Raw genomic sequence first — 18322 nt, 5'->3', positions numbered from 1 at the left:
TTGTAAATAAAATGTCGCGACGCGAGAAATCCGTGATAATCTTGTATCCTTTGAAAAGCGTTTCATAATAGGTACGTTTACCGTACCGTAATAAAAATGACGAAAGGTATCGTTAATTTCGATCTTGTTATTCTTATATTGGGTTGGCAACTAAGTAATTGCCAATTTGTTCAATGAAATACAAAATTTTTTTTTACTTGGAACGAAGTTTAATCTGTAATGTATTTTCCATTTTGTTCGATGACCTTTTGCCATCTCTCCGACAACTTGAAAATTCCACGCTCGTAGAAAGTCTGATCCTTTTCGGCCAAAAACTGAGTTAAGTGAGATTTTACAGCGTCATCATCGTTCAAAGTTTTACCACGAAGGGAGTTGTCCAGGGATCGAAATAAGTGGTAATCCGATGGCGCGAGATCAGGGCTATATGGTGGGTGTAACATCAATTCCCAAACAATATCCATGAATTTTTGCCGAGTGGACAAAGACGTGTGCGGCCTAGCATTGTCCTGCTGGAAAATGACACCTTTACGATTGACCAATTCTGGTCGGTTTTCCTTGACCGCTGCATTCAATTTGTCCAGTTGCTAACATTCACGGATAATAAAAAATAACATAATAATAATAGCAATAATAATTTTATAATGTAACATTTACGGATATCATAAAAATGGGAGTGAAAGACATCTATAACTGAAATCGGCAATTACTTAGTTGCCAAACCAATAGAATAACACGCTGTCAGTCGCTTTTAGAACTCGGTAAGTTCGATGTCGAACTGCCGATCGTTGAATCGAGTAATCGATGCTATCTAGACGAAGCACCGTCGACGAACGTTCATTTCGTGAGGGCGGATAAATTCTCGATGAGCAAAGTGTCGAGCGTGTCCGATATATGTAGAATCGATCGTAGTCGAAGATGTTTCTGGGAAGGACGGAGAAGTAATAATAATCGGAATGAAATAGCCGCACGAACGTTCGAAGAGCCGTTAACGACGCCGAGGAATGCGAACGTCTTCGTTTAAATGCGCTTTGCGGTGCCTAGAAAGTATAGATCATTCAAGCGCCGCTGCATCCTCTCGATTCCCACCCACGAGACGTTCCGCGCCGAGCAATTTACCAACCCCCTCGCCTCCGCGAGATAGGCCTGTTAACTCTTTGGGGCACAGGATTTCAGAAAATAAAGTGGAAATGCGCAGAAATTTTATCGCGTTTTAAGTTAAACAAAATTGGTATATTTTTATTAATAAATATTACATAATATAAATAAATATAAAGAATAATATATATATAATAATATATAAATATTATAATAATACAATATAATATATAATTATAATAATTAATATAATATATATATGTATATATATATAATAATAATACAGAATAATATAATAATATATAATAAATAATATAAAGAAATAATAATAATTCAATTGAATTTGTTGTTACAGGGTGGGACTCAAATGTGCCAAATGGGTTCACGAATGCGCATGAAGCTATTGCGATATTTCGAGACGGGTCGAAAAATGTCCCATCATGCATTACCGTGCATCAAAAAGATGAGACATTTTTAATCCCACCCCATCCAAACGAGTTAACACGCTGATCGAAATCTAAAGAAATCGAAGCAACTTGCGGCCGATTAGTCGATGAAACGGAGGTTCAATTTGTCCCGCGAACTATAGTAAATTCTTCCTAGTTGATGCTCTGATTGTGCACGAAAATAGATAATCTGCGTCTCGTTTTTATAGTCAGCGTTGAATTTCAACAAATAGGTTAAATACAAAAATTAAATCGTGAAGGCTTGTGATAATGTATTATGTCTTTTCTAATCGTTATTGTTTTTACCGAATTGAATCGTGCCAGTTAACGCAGACATCTCGTAAAGAGAAAACAATATTTTTATATCTTCTTCAATTAAATAAAAGTTCTAATTGAAGTTAAAGTTATTTCTAATTTTATTATTTATATTATTATTTATTAATATTTTATTAATTATTATTTCTAATTTCTAAAGTATTTTCTAATTTAGTTAAAGTTATTTGCATAACTAAATATAATTCAATAGTCACCGATCGTCAATAACTGTAAAAACGGGCCGCAAGGCTCGAATAATGGTATCTATATTTTTTTCTTCACTGTAATTCTTCAATTTTCAAGGGACAAATGTTCTACATTCAGAGAACGCTTCCCCGGCGACTTCGAAAGTCGACGAACTCTTTGCTTACCGGGGAAGGTTGACGAAATTAATTGGTTTTCTATCCGCCTCTCTCTTTCTTCGTCCTTCTGTTCTTTTCCGTTCTGTTTGCGGGCGTGATCTAATTAATGACGCGTAAACGATGTTTGATCTTTCAAGAAGCAACGAGCGTTCGAAAGCAACACTCGGCGTTCGAAAAGTAGGCGTTCAGGACGAGAAACTGATTTTGCGCGAGGAATTTTCTGCTGCTACGGCCAGTGGGAACAGCTTTCACGACGACGGTAACATCACTTTTTACGCCGTCCGTTACGAGCCAGGCTAGACGTTGCCTGGCCAATGAACGATCGAGATTTATCGGCGTCTTCATAAACGCGTAAACCATAAAGAAGAAGTTGACCGACGCGTCGGGTCGCAACGTTTCCCCCGGCCACACCGAATATCCTATTTTGCTTGCAACCGATCACGTTACAGTAATGTCTCTCTAGTTGACGCTCAGATTGTGCACGAAAATGAACAATGTGGGAAGAGGGGATACGATTATTCGAGCCTTGCAGCTCGTTTTTATAGTTGTTGATGATTCGTAACTATAAGACGAGGCAGAAGACTCAAATTAATCGCATCTCCTCTTCCCAAATTGTCCATTTTTGGGCGCAATCTAAGCGTCAATGAGGGAGACATTACTGTACAATAGTGTCTCTTTAAGAGGGAAGAAGAGATACGATTATTCGTGCCTTGCGGTTTATTTTATAATTATAAATTGTCCACAATTATAAAAACGAGCCGCACTGCTCGAATAATCGTATCTCCTCTTCCTAAATTGTCCATTTTTGGGCACAATCTAAACGTCAATAAGGGAGACATTACAGTACAGTAATGTCTCTCTAATTGACGCTTTAATTGTCCACAAAAATGGACAATTTAGGAAGAGGAGATACGATTATTCGTGCCTTGCGGTTCATTTTTATAGTTATAAATTGTCCACAATTATAAAAACGAGCCGCGAGGCTAGGATAATAATATCTCCTCTTCCCCCAAATAGTCTATTTTTATTTATAAGCTAAAGCTTTATTGTACTCGTTTCAGCAAAAAAAGAGATTCCTCGGAGAAAAAGTGTTGTCCTGATTTTATGGGAACTGCAATAAATTCTCTCTAATTTTCCTTCAGCTTTTAAACAAGAATAGACAATTTGGGGAACAGGAAATACGATTATTCGAGCCTCGCGGCTCATTTTTATAGTTGCCGATTGTCAACTATAGTGGTTGGTAATGATTTGTTCGACGAAGAATAGTGTTTATACAGTAATGTCTCCCTAACTGACGCTCAAATCGTGCAGAAGAATGGACAATTTGGGAAGAGGAGATACGATTATTCGAACCTCGCGGTTTATTTTTACAGTTACAAATTGTCCATAATTATAAAAAACGAGCCACACGGCTCGAACAATCGTATCTCCTCTTCCCAAATTGTCCATTCTTCTGCACGATTTGAGCGTCAGTTAGGGAGACATTACAGTACAGTAATGTCTCTCTAATTGACGCCCAGATTGACCACAAGAATCAACAATTTGGAAAGAGGGGATACGATTATTCGAGCCTTGTGGTTTATTTTTATAGTTATAAATTATATATTGTATTAATAATAATTATATATAATAATAGTAATTATTATATATATATATATATATATATATATATATATATATATATATATATATATATATATATATATATATATATTAATATATATTAATTATTATATATAATAATAATAGTTATATATTATAATATTATAATTATAAAAACGAGCCGCACGGCTCGAACAATCGTATCTCCTGTTCCCAAATTGTCCATTTTAGTGCGCAATCTAAGCGTCAATAAGGGAGACATTACTGTACTTCGAAACCCTTCGGGACGATTCACTCCGCGCGAACATTGTTTTCTCCGTTCGATTCGAACGAAATTCCAGCGACGACTTTCCCACTCCTTTTCTCGATCGAGGAGTCGAAAAGTCGGTTGTTGCTCTCGGCGGAGCCGGGACGGCAAACAGACCGGCGGAAAAACACGTTTACACAATCTCATTGTGGAACGGTTTGCGCGCAGGCTGACCGAAATCGAGGCACGACCGAAGTTACGCCCTTAATTCGAAAATCCTGTTCGAAGTTTCTTCCCTCGCGAAGGCACGCTCCCGAATGTAACGAAACAACGCCGGAGCTTGTTTTTATCGTCGCGCAAACCGAAAGCAACAGGTCGAGTGTCGAGATCCTTTTTACTTGCTCGGATAATCCGTACGTTTCATCGTCATTCCGAAGCTTACAATTATACCATAGACAAAATATCGAAGCCGATGTTCAAAGAGACGTCAAATTAGTAAGTGGACTGCGAATTTTTATAACCTGTATTTAATTATTGTAATTAATTTTACAATGTTATAATCTAAGATTACGTATACTTTTGATTCCATAGACAAAATATCGAAGCCGATGTTCAAAGAGATGTCAATTTAGTAAGTGGACTGCGAATTTTTATAACCTGTATTTAATTATTGTCATTAATTTTACAATGTTATAATCTAAGATTACCTATACTTTTGATTCCATAGACAAAATATCGAAGCCGATGTTCAAAGAGACGTCAAATTAGTAAGTGGACTGCGAATTTTTATAACCTGTATTTAATTATTGTAATTAATTTTACATTGTTATAATCTAAGATTACGTATACTTTTGATTCCATAGACAAAATATCGAAGCCGATGTTCAAAGACATGTCAAATTAGAAAATGGACTGCGTATTTTTATAACCTATATTTAATTATTGTGATTAATTTTACAATGTTATAATCTAAGATTACGTATACTTTTGATTCCATAGACAAAATATCGAAGCCGATGTTCAAAGAGATGTCAAATTAGTAAATGAACTGCGAATTTTTATAACCTATATTTAATTATTGTCATTAATTTTACAATGTTATAATCTAAGATTACGTATACTTTTGATTCCATAGACAAAATATCGAAGGCGACGTTCACAGAGATGTCAAATTAGTAAGTGGACTGCGAATTTTCATAACCTATATTTAATTATTGTGATTAATTTTACAATGTTATAATATATATACTTTTAATACTTTCCTTCTCTTTTGATTTACTATAATATATATACTTTTGATTCGTTTCGACTGCAAGAAACCTCGTCATTCCGTTCGCTATAAAATAATTCGACAGTTTATCGAATTCGGGGCGACATAACCTTCACATAACCTTGCTTTTAACAATCGTATGCGAGAAGTAGCGCTGGCCGAAAGCCTGGAACAATGCGCGTATGCGATGACGAAGGTAGCAGCATTGTTGTCCCGCGTGTGTTAAGCTGCGGAGAACAGATACATGGACGTTAAAGCATTACGCCGTATCGATCACGCGCGGACGTAGATCTTTGCGAGTAGGCAGCATGCGAGACTGCAGTTGACGGTTACCCGTTAATTTCCATGAGGGATGCATTTACTCCGCTACAGGGTGCGGTCGAAGTTGCAACCCGAACATGTCAGGCTAAACGAATCGTAAGAACGCCGAAGTAAATCGCTTCGGTAATTGCTCGAACAGCCAATGACGAACGTATAAAACGAAACTGCGAATATTATCCGGTCGTTCGGAAACAATAAACGACGGGAAGACAGCCTGACGAGCCTCGGTTCCCGTAGATTCTTCTCCGGGGAGAGAGAAAACGCGGACGAATTTCCACGTTTCATCGGAAATCACGGTCCAAGGACCCTTGAAACGTTGCTCACGTGACTGGTCCGCGGATGGATGCTGCTTTCCAAAAAGAAGAGAGCTCCTTCGAGCATTCGATAAGTTCCATGAAATGTCCCGAGCCCGTGCAGAGTATCGTTGGAAACGTTTAGCTCGTTACAGGTTTCCCGTTGATCGAGAAACTGAACGATCGACGATATATGAGCCACTCCGATCGACCCCACTTTCCCAAGATTTCTCATTATTACTAGATTTATATATAATATATATACAGGGTGTCTCAAAAATGTCTCGCAATCCGAAAGTGGCGGGTTCCTTGGGTCATTTGAAGCAACTTTTTCCTTCACAAAAATTTTCTCCGAGGCACCATTAACGAAAAACAGTGACCAATGAGAGGCGAGCTCAGCTGCCGCGAGGCGGCCGAGCCAACGGCGCCAGCGGTCGAGCGGTCGCATCTCAGCTCAGCTGGCGCGAGGCGGCCGAGCTAACGGCGCCAGCGGTCGAGCGGTCGAGTCCCAGTTCCGCTGATTAGCTCGGTCGCCTCGCGTCAGCTGAGCTCGCCTCTCATTGGGTTATATTATATATTATTATTATTATTATATATTATATAATATAATAATATAATATAATATATATAATATATTATATTATTATTATTATATATTATATATTATTGGGTTATATATATATATATATATATATATATATATATATATATATATATATATATATATTATATCGTTAATAACTCGTTAACGGTGCCTCGGAGAAAATTTTTGTAAGGAAAGAAGTTGTTTCAAATGATCTGAGGAACCCGCCATTTCCGGATTGCGAGACATTTTTAGGATACCCCGTATATATTATATATATATATATATATATATATATATATATATATATATATATATATATATATATATATATATAAATCTAATAATATTAATAAATAATAATATATAAATCTATTAATAATGAGAAATCTTGATATATATATTTATTTAGAAGCCTGATTAGTAGATTTATATTCGTGCTCGTTCAAGCTCTTTTCTCCATTTTGTCTGGCATACGTGCTTGATCGTTCGATCCGAGTGACTCACAAGCATATATATAACAAATCGAGTCTCGAACGATAACGATAAAGCGAGAGAATGAGACGAGGCGGCGTTCATAAAAATATCTGCTTTATTGTTTCAACTTGATTTTGTAGGGTGTCCCTTTTATTCCATACAATAAAATATGAATAGTAACAGACGTAACAATAATCATGACAACGCGTGTACAATACTAATAATAATGGTTGTAACCAGAGATTTGTATTGTTACGTAATTGGGGACACGTTGAATGGTTAGAAACTTATTAGCTATCTTCCTTACCTGTCTCTGCCTCGACACCAGAATTACATCTACATAAAAGATTATCGAGTGCTTTACAAAAGTGGATTCTCGCGGCACGCCGATTTTTTTTTTTGGTGGGCTGCGCGCTTATCACAAAATCTCTTAAAGCGCCGCGCGCCGTGTTCGACGCGGGGCCGCTTTTTTTCCGGTTCGACGAAACTGACCGTGTCATGGGAGAACGCAGAGAAAAAAGAAAAAAAGAGAACAAATGGAAATGTTCGGATCGTTTCGCTAAATGCCTAAGGACAAAAAATCAGCTACATCGAGGCGCGTATCAAAAACCTGGAACTTTCCCTCACGTCGGAGCCGCGTCGACGCCCGGTTGCGGAACGCGAGAACCGTCGAACCTGTTTCCCCCTAGATTAACGTTTCTCCGACATCTAGTACATTCTCTACCAATAAATACAGATTACACTCAATTTTTAAAGTCCATGATTAATTACGCTTTTAAGACGAGAGCGACGTATCGTTAACGTGGTGCGCTGCAAGATAAAACGTGGTGCATCGTAACAGAGGACGAAGCAGCCGAGAGAAATTAAGAGTTGTACAACGACGAACGAAACCGTCTTCGTTCGAAACGGAGGCGTGGAAAAGTTTGTGTTCACCGGTATCGCAAAAATATTTGCACGTGAATTCTTCGTACCGACCGAGAGAACGAACGGAAAGAAAGGCGGTCGATTCGATGCGAAATATGTCGGCTATTCTGCTTCTTCGAGAGACAATCCTCGTTCGATCGTTTCCAGACGCTCTTCCGGTTTGATGTTTCGGTCGCCCAGCACTGTTCCCGTATATCTCGAGACGAAAGAACGAATTCTACGCTTCCTCTCGTCCATGCTGAAATTGATATACTGCAATTCGAGGGGCTTCGGGTTCCCGACTCAGTCGTACTCGTGGGACGGCTCCGTTTTGTTGAACAGGCTGTCCCTCTCCTCTTGGGTGGAAGGAACATCCGAGGTCGTAGGCCTCAGAACTTTCGGAACTTTGCTAACCTTGCTGAGACCCTCGGTGATACCGCTACCCCCGGACACACTGGAAAAGAGACTGAGATCGTCACGTTAGAACTTGATAAGAGACCCTAACATCCACTGAAATAATCATTACGGCGGATAATGGAAAGTCGCGACCAAATTCATGATTAGGCTACGAATCATTGTGTGTGTCTATGGCGGAAGAAGACATATTCGCCCGTGACAATTGATGGTATTTGTTTTTTTTTTTTTTTGAGAGAGAGAATCTAATTAATGATATAAGCTCAATAAGCGTTAGAAACGATTCAAATTTACCACCGCTAACGAACTCATGTCGCCTCTTGCGGCGAAATTTCGAAGCTCCGTTCAGAGATCCCTACAGTACCGATCCATGCAGTGGTAAAACGCTCGAACTGCTAGCCAAACTCGACTGTCGGTAATTTGTCGACTAGTTTCAGCGTTCTGCTGCTACGTGTATCATTACTGCAGATAGATTTCATGGTTTATCAGAGTGGCGCCATCTGTGGCAAAGGGTATCAAACTCGCAGGATTATTATCTGCAGATAAATTTGGCGAACACCTTTACCGACGTGCCATTTGCAGGTGGCGCAGCTTCTTGATGTTGCCACAAGAGACGCCACAATATCATCAGTGGCGGTAAACTTTAATTGACTTGGAAATGAATGAAAGAATTATTTTTAGAATATTGCGAAATTGTTTTCACTTTTACAAAAAAAAAGAGAGAGACTCTTTTCTAACAAAAGAAGGCTTTACCTCGTTCTGATCTATATAATAATCAACGAAAGAGAGAGAGGGATCTATATAATAATCGACGAAATCATCTGAAGTCAAATAATAACAATAACTAAATTGCGGATCTTTATATAAATCCTCGTTTCTAAAAAATACGAAAATTATTTTCGATACCCGGGAAGTTTCTTTCTATAAGTAATATAATAAATATATATAATATAAATATAGTATCTCACAAAAAATGCAGAATCACGATGAAAGTGAGAAGAAAGAACAGAATTGCAAGAGGAATACTCACACGACGTCCATCTCGTCATCTTCGTCAGCTTGGGTCGTGTCGTCGGTCGTTAAAGTAAAATATGGATTCGCGGAAGCTGGTCGGAACTTGTATCCGGTAAGGACAAAGAAGACATACGTGGCCATTTCTCGGAACATCTCGTCGAGCCACTCGTATTGGAAAGGTACCGTGATCTGCGTAAACGAAACACGTGCTGCGCTGAAAAGCCAGTCTCAAAGACAGAAACAAGAAGTAAGAACGCGACAGAAAGAAGGAGGATCGTACCTTCAGTAAGTACACTATGATTCGTGTGAAGTATATGTAACAAACTATCATGATATAAAAATGCCTAAAAAGCTTGAGCTTGCGTAAGTTTACTGCTGCCTTGCCGTCCGTGTGCGCGGCCTCCTGCAAGTGCCTGATGCTCCAGACCACTGGAAATAGGATAGCACCGCAGCACAGCAGATCCACAAGGATAAAAACGTCCCGCCATGTCTTGTGCTCGATGTCTCCCTCCTCGCTCTCCTCGATTATTATTTCTACTACGTTCGCTAATACCTGTCGGATCGGAGGAATTCGTTGCAGAGGCTTCCACTTTGTCTTTTCACGTCGAAAAGGATCGGGTCGACGCGCGAGTCCTGTCGCTTGTTTTTAAAATTCTGTTCTCGACGCGTATGGAAATCCGTCGCTTTCTAGGCGAATAGCTTTCTGCTTGAAACGCGAACGACAGGACCGTGCGTCGACCGTGAACATTGCGATGCTGACTTGTAACGGTATCACGATCATGAAAAGTTTCTTATCCTTGTCCGCTAGAATGTGTTTGATGAACGTCCAGCCGGTGCCGACGAGGACAATAGTAATGAAAAGTACGGCACCCTTCAGTAAATGCGTGATATAATAGAGAATCGCCCACGCAGCCACGTGTTCTCCTTTAGTCTTGATGAAGTGATAATTGATCCCGTGGAAGAGCAACGACAGAGATTTTAAGTACACCAGCACTGTCATCAAGTAGTGTATCTTGAATACGGGATGCCTGGATGAAAACGAACTCTTAAACATCGTAACCGAAGATATTTTCGGCCAGGGGACACGGACCGAAACGAGTCTCTTACTTGCTCCGTCTAAGTATGATCGCCCAGGCGCAACCAGACCAGAAGAATATGTTCGCCATCATGAAATAGAGCCCCGGCAACGGCATCTCGCCGGCGCTAAGATAATTATCCTCGTTCATCTCCGATATTTGTACCTGTAAATTGCATCCGTAGATCCCGGCTGTCTTACGACGCGGTCGCGAGCATCGATCTTACCGTGAAATCCAGCGCGACCTGCATCTCGTATTTGTAATTCGGGCAATTGTGAAAATACAAATTATAGAGGCCCTCCTCTTCCTCGTCCCCGACGTACACGCTGAAACTGGTATTGTAATACTTCTCCCCCTTGACATTCTGCACGGTGATCGGAAGTGTAATGCCCGTGCATCCGCTGGTTTCCGGCCGCGACTGGAACTGATCCTGGTTTACGGATCTCTCGACACCTGCGAAAACAATCTCGTTTTATCAGTGTTCTCGTTGCCGCGAACAGGATTAGCAATACTCTAACTGACGCTCAGATTGTCCACAAAAATGAACAATTTGGGAGGAGGAGATACGATTATTCGAGCCCTGCAGCTCGTTCTTATATTGGGTTGGGGAATAAGTTCGTAGCGTTTTTATATTCTCTTTTATTTTACAACGACTTTTTGCTGTTTGACAAAGTGTATAATATTCATTCGATAGAGCTCTTTCTGCTCTACTAAACTGTGGTAATAGTCTTTTCGAGTAATTTAATTTTTTATTACTTTTGAGGCTTAGAAATGCAATATCCAGGAGGTAAAAAGCAACATTTTCGACAATTCTTCTCTTCTTCGCTTTTCTTCGCTAATCGTCTTTTTGAGCAATTTAATTTTTTATTTCTGTTGAGGCTTAGAAATGGAATATCTAGGAGGTAACAAGCAACATTTTCGACAATTCTTCTCTTCTTCGCTTTTCTTCTTTTCTTCGCTAATCGTCTTTTTGAGTAATTTAATTTTTTATTACTGTTGAGGCTTAGAAATGGAATATCTAGGAGGTAACAAGCAACATTTTCGACAATTCTTCTCTTCTTCGCTTTTCTTCTTTTCTTCGCTAATCGTCTTTTTGAGTAATTTAATTTTTGATTACTTTTGAGGCTTAGAAATGGAATATCCAGGAGGTAAAATGCAACATTTTCGACAATTCTTCTCTTCTTCGCTTTTCTTCTTTTCTTCGCTAATCGTCTTTTTGAGTAATTTAATTTTTTATTACTGTTGAGGCTTAGAAATGGAATATCCAGGAGGTAACAAGCAACATTTTCGACAATTCCTCTCTTCTTCGCTTTTCATCGAGGCCAAAAAGCTGCCGAAGCAACCCGGGACATTTGCAACGTATACGGAGAAGGTGTCATAAGTGAGTCTACAGCACGGAAATGGTTCGCGGAGTTCAAAAATGGTGATTTTGACGTCGACGACACGCCCCGCAGCGGAAGACCTTCTGAATTCGACGAAGAGCGTCTCAAAGCACTTTTGAAAGAGGACGGTCACCAAACAAGTCGTGAATTGGCCGAAAAAATGAACTGCGATCATAAAACGATTCTCAATCATCTTCATTCAATGGGATTTGACGAAAAATTGGGAGCCTGGGTGCCTCACGAGCTTAACGAAAACAACAAAGAAAATCGCCTTCAAATTGCTTCTCAACATCTCGCCCGCCACCGAGCAACATGCGGTCATAAACAGCGCTTTTTGTACCGAATCGTCACGGAAGATGAGAAATGGTGCCTATAGACGTGCTGTAGACTCGCCTATGACACCTTCTCCGTATACGTTGCAAATGTCCCGGATTGCTTCAGCAGCTTTTTGGCCTCGATGAAAAGCGAAGAAGAGAAGCTGTCGAAAATGTTGCTTTTCACCTCCTGGATATTCCATTTCTAAGCCACAAAAGTAAAACAAAATTAAATTACCCAAAAAGACGATTAACACAGTTTTGTAGAGCAGAAAGGGCTCTATCGAATGAATATTATACACTTGGTCGAAAATGTTGCTTTTCACCTCCTGGATATTCCATTTCTAAGCCTCAAAAGTAATAAAAAATTAAATTACTCAAAAAGACGATTAGCACAGTTTTGTAGAGCAGAATGAGCTCTATCGAACGAATATTATACACTTTGTCAAACGGCAAAAAATCGTTGTAAAATAAAAGAGAATATGAAAACGCTACGAACTTATTCCCCAACCTGATAGTCGTTGACAATTCGTAACTATGAAAATGAACCGCAATGATCGAATAATCGTATCTTCTCTACCTAAATTGTCTATTATTGTAGACAATCTGAGCGTTAATTAGAGACGGTACTACTGTACTTCACGAAGGTGAGGGATTTATCTCGTTGATACGGTAGACCGTCAAGGTCTACCGTGCGAATCTCGGATACAATCGATCAGATTCCGACGAGAGGAACGATCGTTAACATAAAATACAGTACTGTAGAAGACAGTTACCTAACCGGACCCTCAAAAATACTTGAGTTTCGAGTTATTTATAAGATTGAGGACGAGTTACGTTAATTATAGCGTCTCTCATCTCAGCGGTGTTCGATCACCGATGTCGCTTCGAGACCCAACATTCCGTGAGATATCGACCACATTCGCATTTAGTTGGTCGAGCCGGGCGATGGCGGCACTCGGTGAACGGTCTCTCTCTCTCTCTCTCTCTCTCTCTCTCTCTCTCTCTCTCTCTCTCTCTCTCTCTCTCTCTCTCTCTCCCTCTCTCTCTCTCTCTCTCTCTCTCTCTCTCTCTCTCTCTCTCTCTCGACGTTCCGATAAACATGCATTTAATTTTGGACATCGAAAGGCTCTAACGGCGATCGAAGATACACGCCGTTTATTCCGCGATACTCGCCGCGGGCAGAAAAGTATATCTTATCAGAAACTATGAAAATACATATATCGCACTTCTGGAGATAGTTCTCCGAAGGTAAATTCCAATGAAATCTGCGGCGCAACGAGCTGGCGCGACGCCTCTTCCTGTATCGACGCTGATCGATCAATTACGCGCATTAAGCGTTGCACGATCGACGCAAGAAGCGAGCCGCCGCCGCCGCCGCACCGAAACGAAAACGACTCGCCGATCGCAATATCAATTTAATCCCGAACGACGAGCGTATCAAGGTTGCCCGATTAAGCGTGCCTGCGCTCGAATCAATCGAGAACGATAAAACACTGTGCGTTGCCGAACGGCCGACGGTTCTCTTCGCGATCGCGACGCGGCGAATTTTCACCGAGGATGAGGCATTGCACAGGTACACCCTAAGGTCGTGATCGATGCAACTCGTGCCAAGATTTCATTGTCCACCTGTTAGCCTATGTCACGACCGAGTCGACTAATATTAGCATCCCGCTACGATTAAAATAACTCGCGGATGTAGCGACATTTATATTTAATATGCCGTGTCCGAATAATCCGTGACGCCGCACGCCACATTTCTCGAATTCCGACGGTTCCGATCCGCGGAATTGCGAGAGAAGTTCGGGAAGCGATCGAAACTCGGTGATTAAGAAACGCGTGCGGACTTTAATCCGGAGTTGACCGGAATCGAGCGGTCCGATACCAGGGACGGAACGATTCGAACGAATGTTTAATCGCGCCGATAAACCGGCGGGACCCGCCGGCGCGACTCGCAATTAATAAATAATCGATGGTCGAAATTGCGGAAGTTGGAACGCGCTGCGAAGAAATGCTTCGCCCATTCCACGCGGTCTACCGTTAGCTTCCTGTCTTTGGACGGCTGCCAAATTGAAAAGCGCGCTACGCCCGCGCCTCGTAAACCCTCGCCCCGTCGGCCGGTATCGTTCATCTTTCGGGATGACGCGGTTTCTGCGATTAAGCAAGTACGAATCTCGGGGGAATCTCCCCGAGTTTATTCTCGAGTGCCGAGAGACCTCTCTGACAAACTTAGAAACAATTTCCTTCGGAAACGGGAAACCTTGGGAAGAAATAAATATGAATACCGGATCGCGAGAGCCTCGAACGTTTAAATGAAGAACCGGTATCGACGTTACGATAGAACCGGCCTGTCAGCAATAACGCTTTGCACAACGGGCGTCATTCATACGTTTTTAGTAGAATTAATTAGATTAGATTATCCTAGATGACTTGCCGGTTTATAAAGAAAACAGCTACTATTATCGGAGTGGTTGTTAAGAAGCGATCATTTATCTTTGGTTTTTGGAGGACTATCGGCGTGAGCGCTGGTTAACCTTTTAGGTACGGCTGAATACTGCGCGAGGCTATTTCTCTGGACGGCAGACTCTGATATGTACTGTACAGAGTGTCTGTGTATTCTCTGTCTGTATATTGTTCAGATACAGTTATATTGTTAACAGTTATATTGTTAACAGCTATATTGTTAACAGTTATATCGTTAACAGTTATATTGTTAACAGCTATATTGTTAACAGCTATATTGTTAACAGCTATATTGTTAACAGCTATATATTTAACAGCTATATTGTTAACAGCTATATTGTTAACAGTTATATTGTTAACAGTTATATTGTTAAGATAAGTCTGTATATTGTAAATCGATGTGAAGACAAAAGAAGTGTGAAACAATGCATATGAAGACGATTATTTGATTCAAACGATGACCGAGTGAGCTACTAGAGTTACTATAGTGGCTATTATAGTATAGTAGTATATACTACTATAGTATAGTAGTACATAGTGTATAGTATATAGTATAGTATAGTGTATAGTATAGTAGTAGCTACTATAGTGGCGCGTCGTTCAGAGAGATGACATCCGCGAAAGCCACTATAGTGGCGCGTCGTTCAGAGAGATGACATCCGCGGAAGCCACTATAGCGGCGCGTCGTTCCTAAAAGGTTAACGCGTTGATGATCGGAACGCGAGTGTCCTTTGACCTCGAGGTCGCGGCCAGGTGCAATTTCACGAAAAGGCCTCGCTCGACTATTGATTCTACGCGGATGTTTGTTGTCGCGAGGGAACAGATGGAGGCGATTCAGACGATACTGACTCACCGTGCGAGCTATACCGTTTCCTCCGCGCGAAGAGAACGGTATCGCTGAACCCGGTCGACAGAGAATCTCGCTTTTTCCGCAGCGCTACCACCATGTTGCGATCCTGATGAATCTCCACGGTGTGGATGTTCTGGTTACAGTTGACTATCAACCTGAAAACGGGTTCGCATCGTACAATCGGTTTCTCTCCACCTTGACGGATACAGAAAAAAAGCGGTGGAATCCCGGCCTAGGAGATTCTATAATCGTGACTTGCGTGAACGCTTACAGAGGTGTTTTCAAGTCCATCGTGAAATATATGACAGCGCTGCTGTCGTCCCTCTGCTCGAGATCGGTCTTCGCGTTTGCGGCGTCCTGTAGCACGCATCTCTCTTGATGGCTATCTAAATACGGATTCATCGCGTCGCTTAGCGTACGATCCAAACTGAACCCAAACTGCACCGTCGAAAAAAAAAACATACATAGCACACACGTTACACAAGGAGAGACAGATCTTTTTCGGCGATTCCTAACACGTCCCGCGCCGCGCCAATTCCGGGCGATTCGAGACCTTCTAGAACCCACGGGTCACCCGTGACCCGTGCGGAACGGAACGTGTTAGTCGATTCTATTCTAAACAAATCATAATGTCCAACATTTGTGAAATTTTTTCAAAACGTTAACTTGTACAAAATTGCTCAATTCTGAGGAAAAGTAGAAACTATGCACCGGCATGTTTTCGGTAACGTTAAAACATGCTCGAACAATATTTAAAGGGAACAGGAACAAGTTACAAATTGTTGAACAACGTACCATATGTTTAGAAATTGACATCGTACGGACAAAAGTTTGATTATACTTTAACGGGTCATTTCCGACCCGAACGCAGTACAAGAATTGTATTGGGATCATCGCCGCTAAAACGCCGTTCGAATCGCTTCCATTTCTCAAATAAATTTCATTCAAATTTCGTTCAATTTAAAGGGTGATCGATTGATATATTTCAATAGCTAAAAATCGTTTGGAAATAAAAGGAAGCAAACGATTTGCGCGATTCTCGACTGCGATCCTCCATAGATTTGTCGCAATCGCAAAATTTGCGAACAAGAAACGTTTGCGCAGAAAAATAACAAAATAATCAATCGAATCGAATTTTGCAGGAAGTTGCGCAAGTCTATACTTTACCTGGTTCGATTTCTGTCTATTGCGCTTTGCTTTTCGTTTCGTTGTTTGATAAACGAACGAAAACGAAACGATGTTTAAATGTTGTTATTAGAAAGTATGAAGAGGGGTTATATCTTTCAACGGTGTTTTCGAGTTGCTTCCCAGCGGCGATTTAGCGGCGTGAATGAGAGAAAATGGAAACAGGTGTCCGTGAATGGACGGGGCGACGCGTAGTATTGCGCGATCGTCCACGCTACGGTAAACTCACCACGGCATTCTCGTCGAGGGGCTGAGCCTTGAAATTCGTCAGATTCACATCGAGAATGCCGCTCTTGTAAAAGCCGAAGGTGCTAAGGGCTATGTAACGTCTTGTATCTTTCTGGAACATGAAAAAGGCATGGCAGTCGTGAGAACGAGAACGTCGAGATACCCGTGTCCTACGTCTGAGCGACCAGGAAAGAAAACTCGAGGCACGGATTAACTATAACCTATACGTCACTTGTTCGTCCGCCTATCGAACTCCTCGGCGGAAGCTTCTTTCGTGATTCACAATGCTTCTAATATCGTTTCGGGAAACGTGGTTGACGCATACCGAACATCAATACGGTGTTACGTTAACGCACACTTTCGGAATATTAATTTGCAACATTTTTAAAGACCAGAACCGTACGGAGAGCAACGCGAACGGTTCAGACGGTCCGATCGATGCTATTGTTCGTATCGGTTCTCGACCAGCCGGTAAAAGGTGACCGATGCGACGACAGGAATCACAGCGAAATAACTAATAAATATAGGAGAGCGTTGTTTCCTCAGATTACTCAACTAACCCGTATCTCGAGTTTGTGTATCCTAGCGGCAGCCAGTACGAGCATCAACATGATCCAAAAGCATCGTATCGGTAGTTGTTTCGATTGCATTTTTGATAAATTTTTTATTGGAGAAATGTCACATCACGAAAACACAAAATAACCACACATCGAAAACGTTCAATGTTCACTCGTCGATACACGAGCAGAAACTGAGCTTCGACCACGGCGCGGGGAACACCAGAACCGAAACTTCAATGATTTTCATCGTGATCGTGGCCTTCGAACTCTGCACGTACGTTGCGCATGCGCGCACAAGTTGTGTACGGTGAATTTATTTGAAAAAAAAAAAACCGGGTTTCAAATTCTTCGAGAACATTTTAGAACATCAAAGAGTAATTGCGAAACACCTTTGAATTCTGCGCGCGCATTCGGTACTCCTGTGATACGAGCCGTTTATTTTGAAATAAGTGGCATACGTCACTTTACCGTAATGAAAAAGTGGTGATTTTTTAAAATTAATTATATATATATTATTATATTATTATTATTATTATATTATATTATATTATTATATTATATTATTATTATATTATTATTATATTATATATATTTTTTAAAATTATTTATACTGAGAAAAATAGTATCCTGAGATAACAAATACAAGTAAATCTTCTCGAAAGTTAGCATCCATATTTTTAAACGTGTTAAAACGCAATATATCGATTTGGAAACAAAGTGACTTATGCCATTTTCAAAAAAAATAAACGGCTCGTATAATAAATAATTTTCTATCGTATAACATTTCAAACATTACCGCGCATTTTTTCTTTTCTCATCGAATAGCCCAACGAAATAGATAGGGAACAGGCGACATATGTAGTACGTTACAGGATTTCAAAGTAATCCAATTTGGGAACATGAATATTGAAGGTTCCAACAG

The 18322-nt window shown here is 40.6% G+C and overlaps 1 protein-coding gene and 1 long non-coding RNA gene across 4 annotated transcripts; both read right to left on the bottom strand.

Moving 5' to 3' along the window:
- Nucleotides 1-4839: 4839 nt before the first annotated feature.
- On the bottom strand, nucleotides 4840-6599 carry LOC143260997 (uncharacterized). The gene is made up of 2 exons (XR_013035257.1): nucleotides 5671-6599; nucleotides 4840-5564 (listed from the first exon to the last, which is right to left on the bottom strand). It is a non-coding gene; the product is annotated as an uncharacterized LOC143260997 (long non-coding RNA).
- A 509-nt stretch (nucleotides 6600-7108) lies between these two features.
- On the bottom strand, nucleotides 7109-17602 carry LOC117222609 (protein GPR107). Of its 3 annotated transcripts, none has more exons than XM_033474392.2 (10): nucleotides 17401-17602; nucleotides 16842-16952; nucleotides 15699-15865; nucleotides 15431-15582; nucleotides 10645-10871; nucleotides 10450-10583; nucleotides 10103-10370; nucleotides 9623-9895; nucleotides 9359-9531; nucleotides 7109-8380 (listed from the first exon to the last, which is right to left on the bottom strand). In XM_033474392.2, exons 1-10 carry the CDS (start codon nucleotides 17488-17490, stop codon nucleotides 8218-8220), a joined length of 1758 nt encoding a protein of 585 aa, XP_033330283.1. In that variant the 5' UTR covers nucleotides 17491-17602; the 3' UTR covers nucleotides 7109-8217. The 3 variants fall into 3 exon arrangements, with proteins under 3 accessions (XP_033330283.1, XP_033330292.1, XP_033330300.1); XM_033474401.2 differs by having other exon boundaries at nucleotides 7109-8368; XM_033474409.2 differs by lacking the exon at nucleotides 17401-17602 and adding an exon at nucleotides 17073-17228.
- Between the last annotated feature and the right edge of the window lie 720 nt (nucleotides 17603-18322).

Source organism: Megalopta genalis, chromosome 1 (genome assembly GCF_051020955.1).
Source record: "Megalopta genalis isolate 19385.01 chromosome 1, iyMegGena1_principal, whole genome shotgun sequence".
Taxonomy (NCBI): Eukaryota; Metazoa; Arthropoda; class Insecta; order Hymenoptera; family Halictidae; genus Megalopta; species Megalopta genalis.
This window is presented reverse-complemented; position numbering and strand designations above follow the sequence as displayed.

Bases quoted from the DNA above. Each gene is read 5' to 3' on its own strand.
- LOC117222609 (XM_033474392.2), bottom strand. From the start codon at position 17,490: ATGCAATCGAAACAACTACCGATACGATGCTTTTGGATCATGTTGATG. The intron at 10,584-10,644 runs GTAAGATCGATG...TGCAATTTACAG, and splicing joins AGGTCGCGCTGGATTTCACG to GTACAAATATCGGAGATGAA. The intron at 10,371-10,449 runs GTAAGAGACTCG...GTTTTCATCCAG, and splicing joins ATCATACTTAGACGGAGCAA to GCATCCCGTATTCAAGATAC.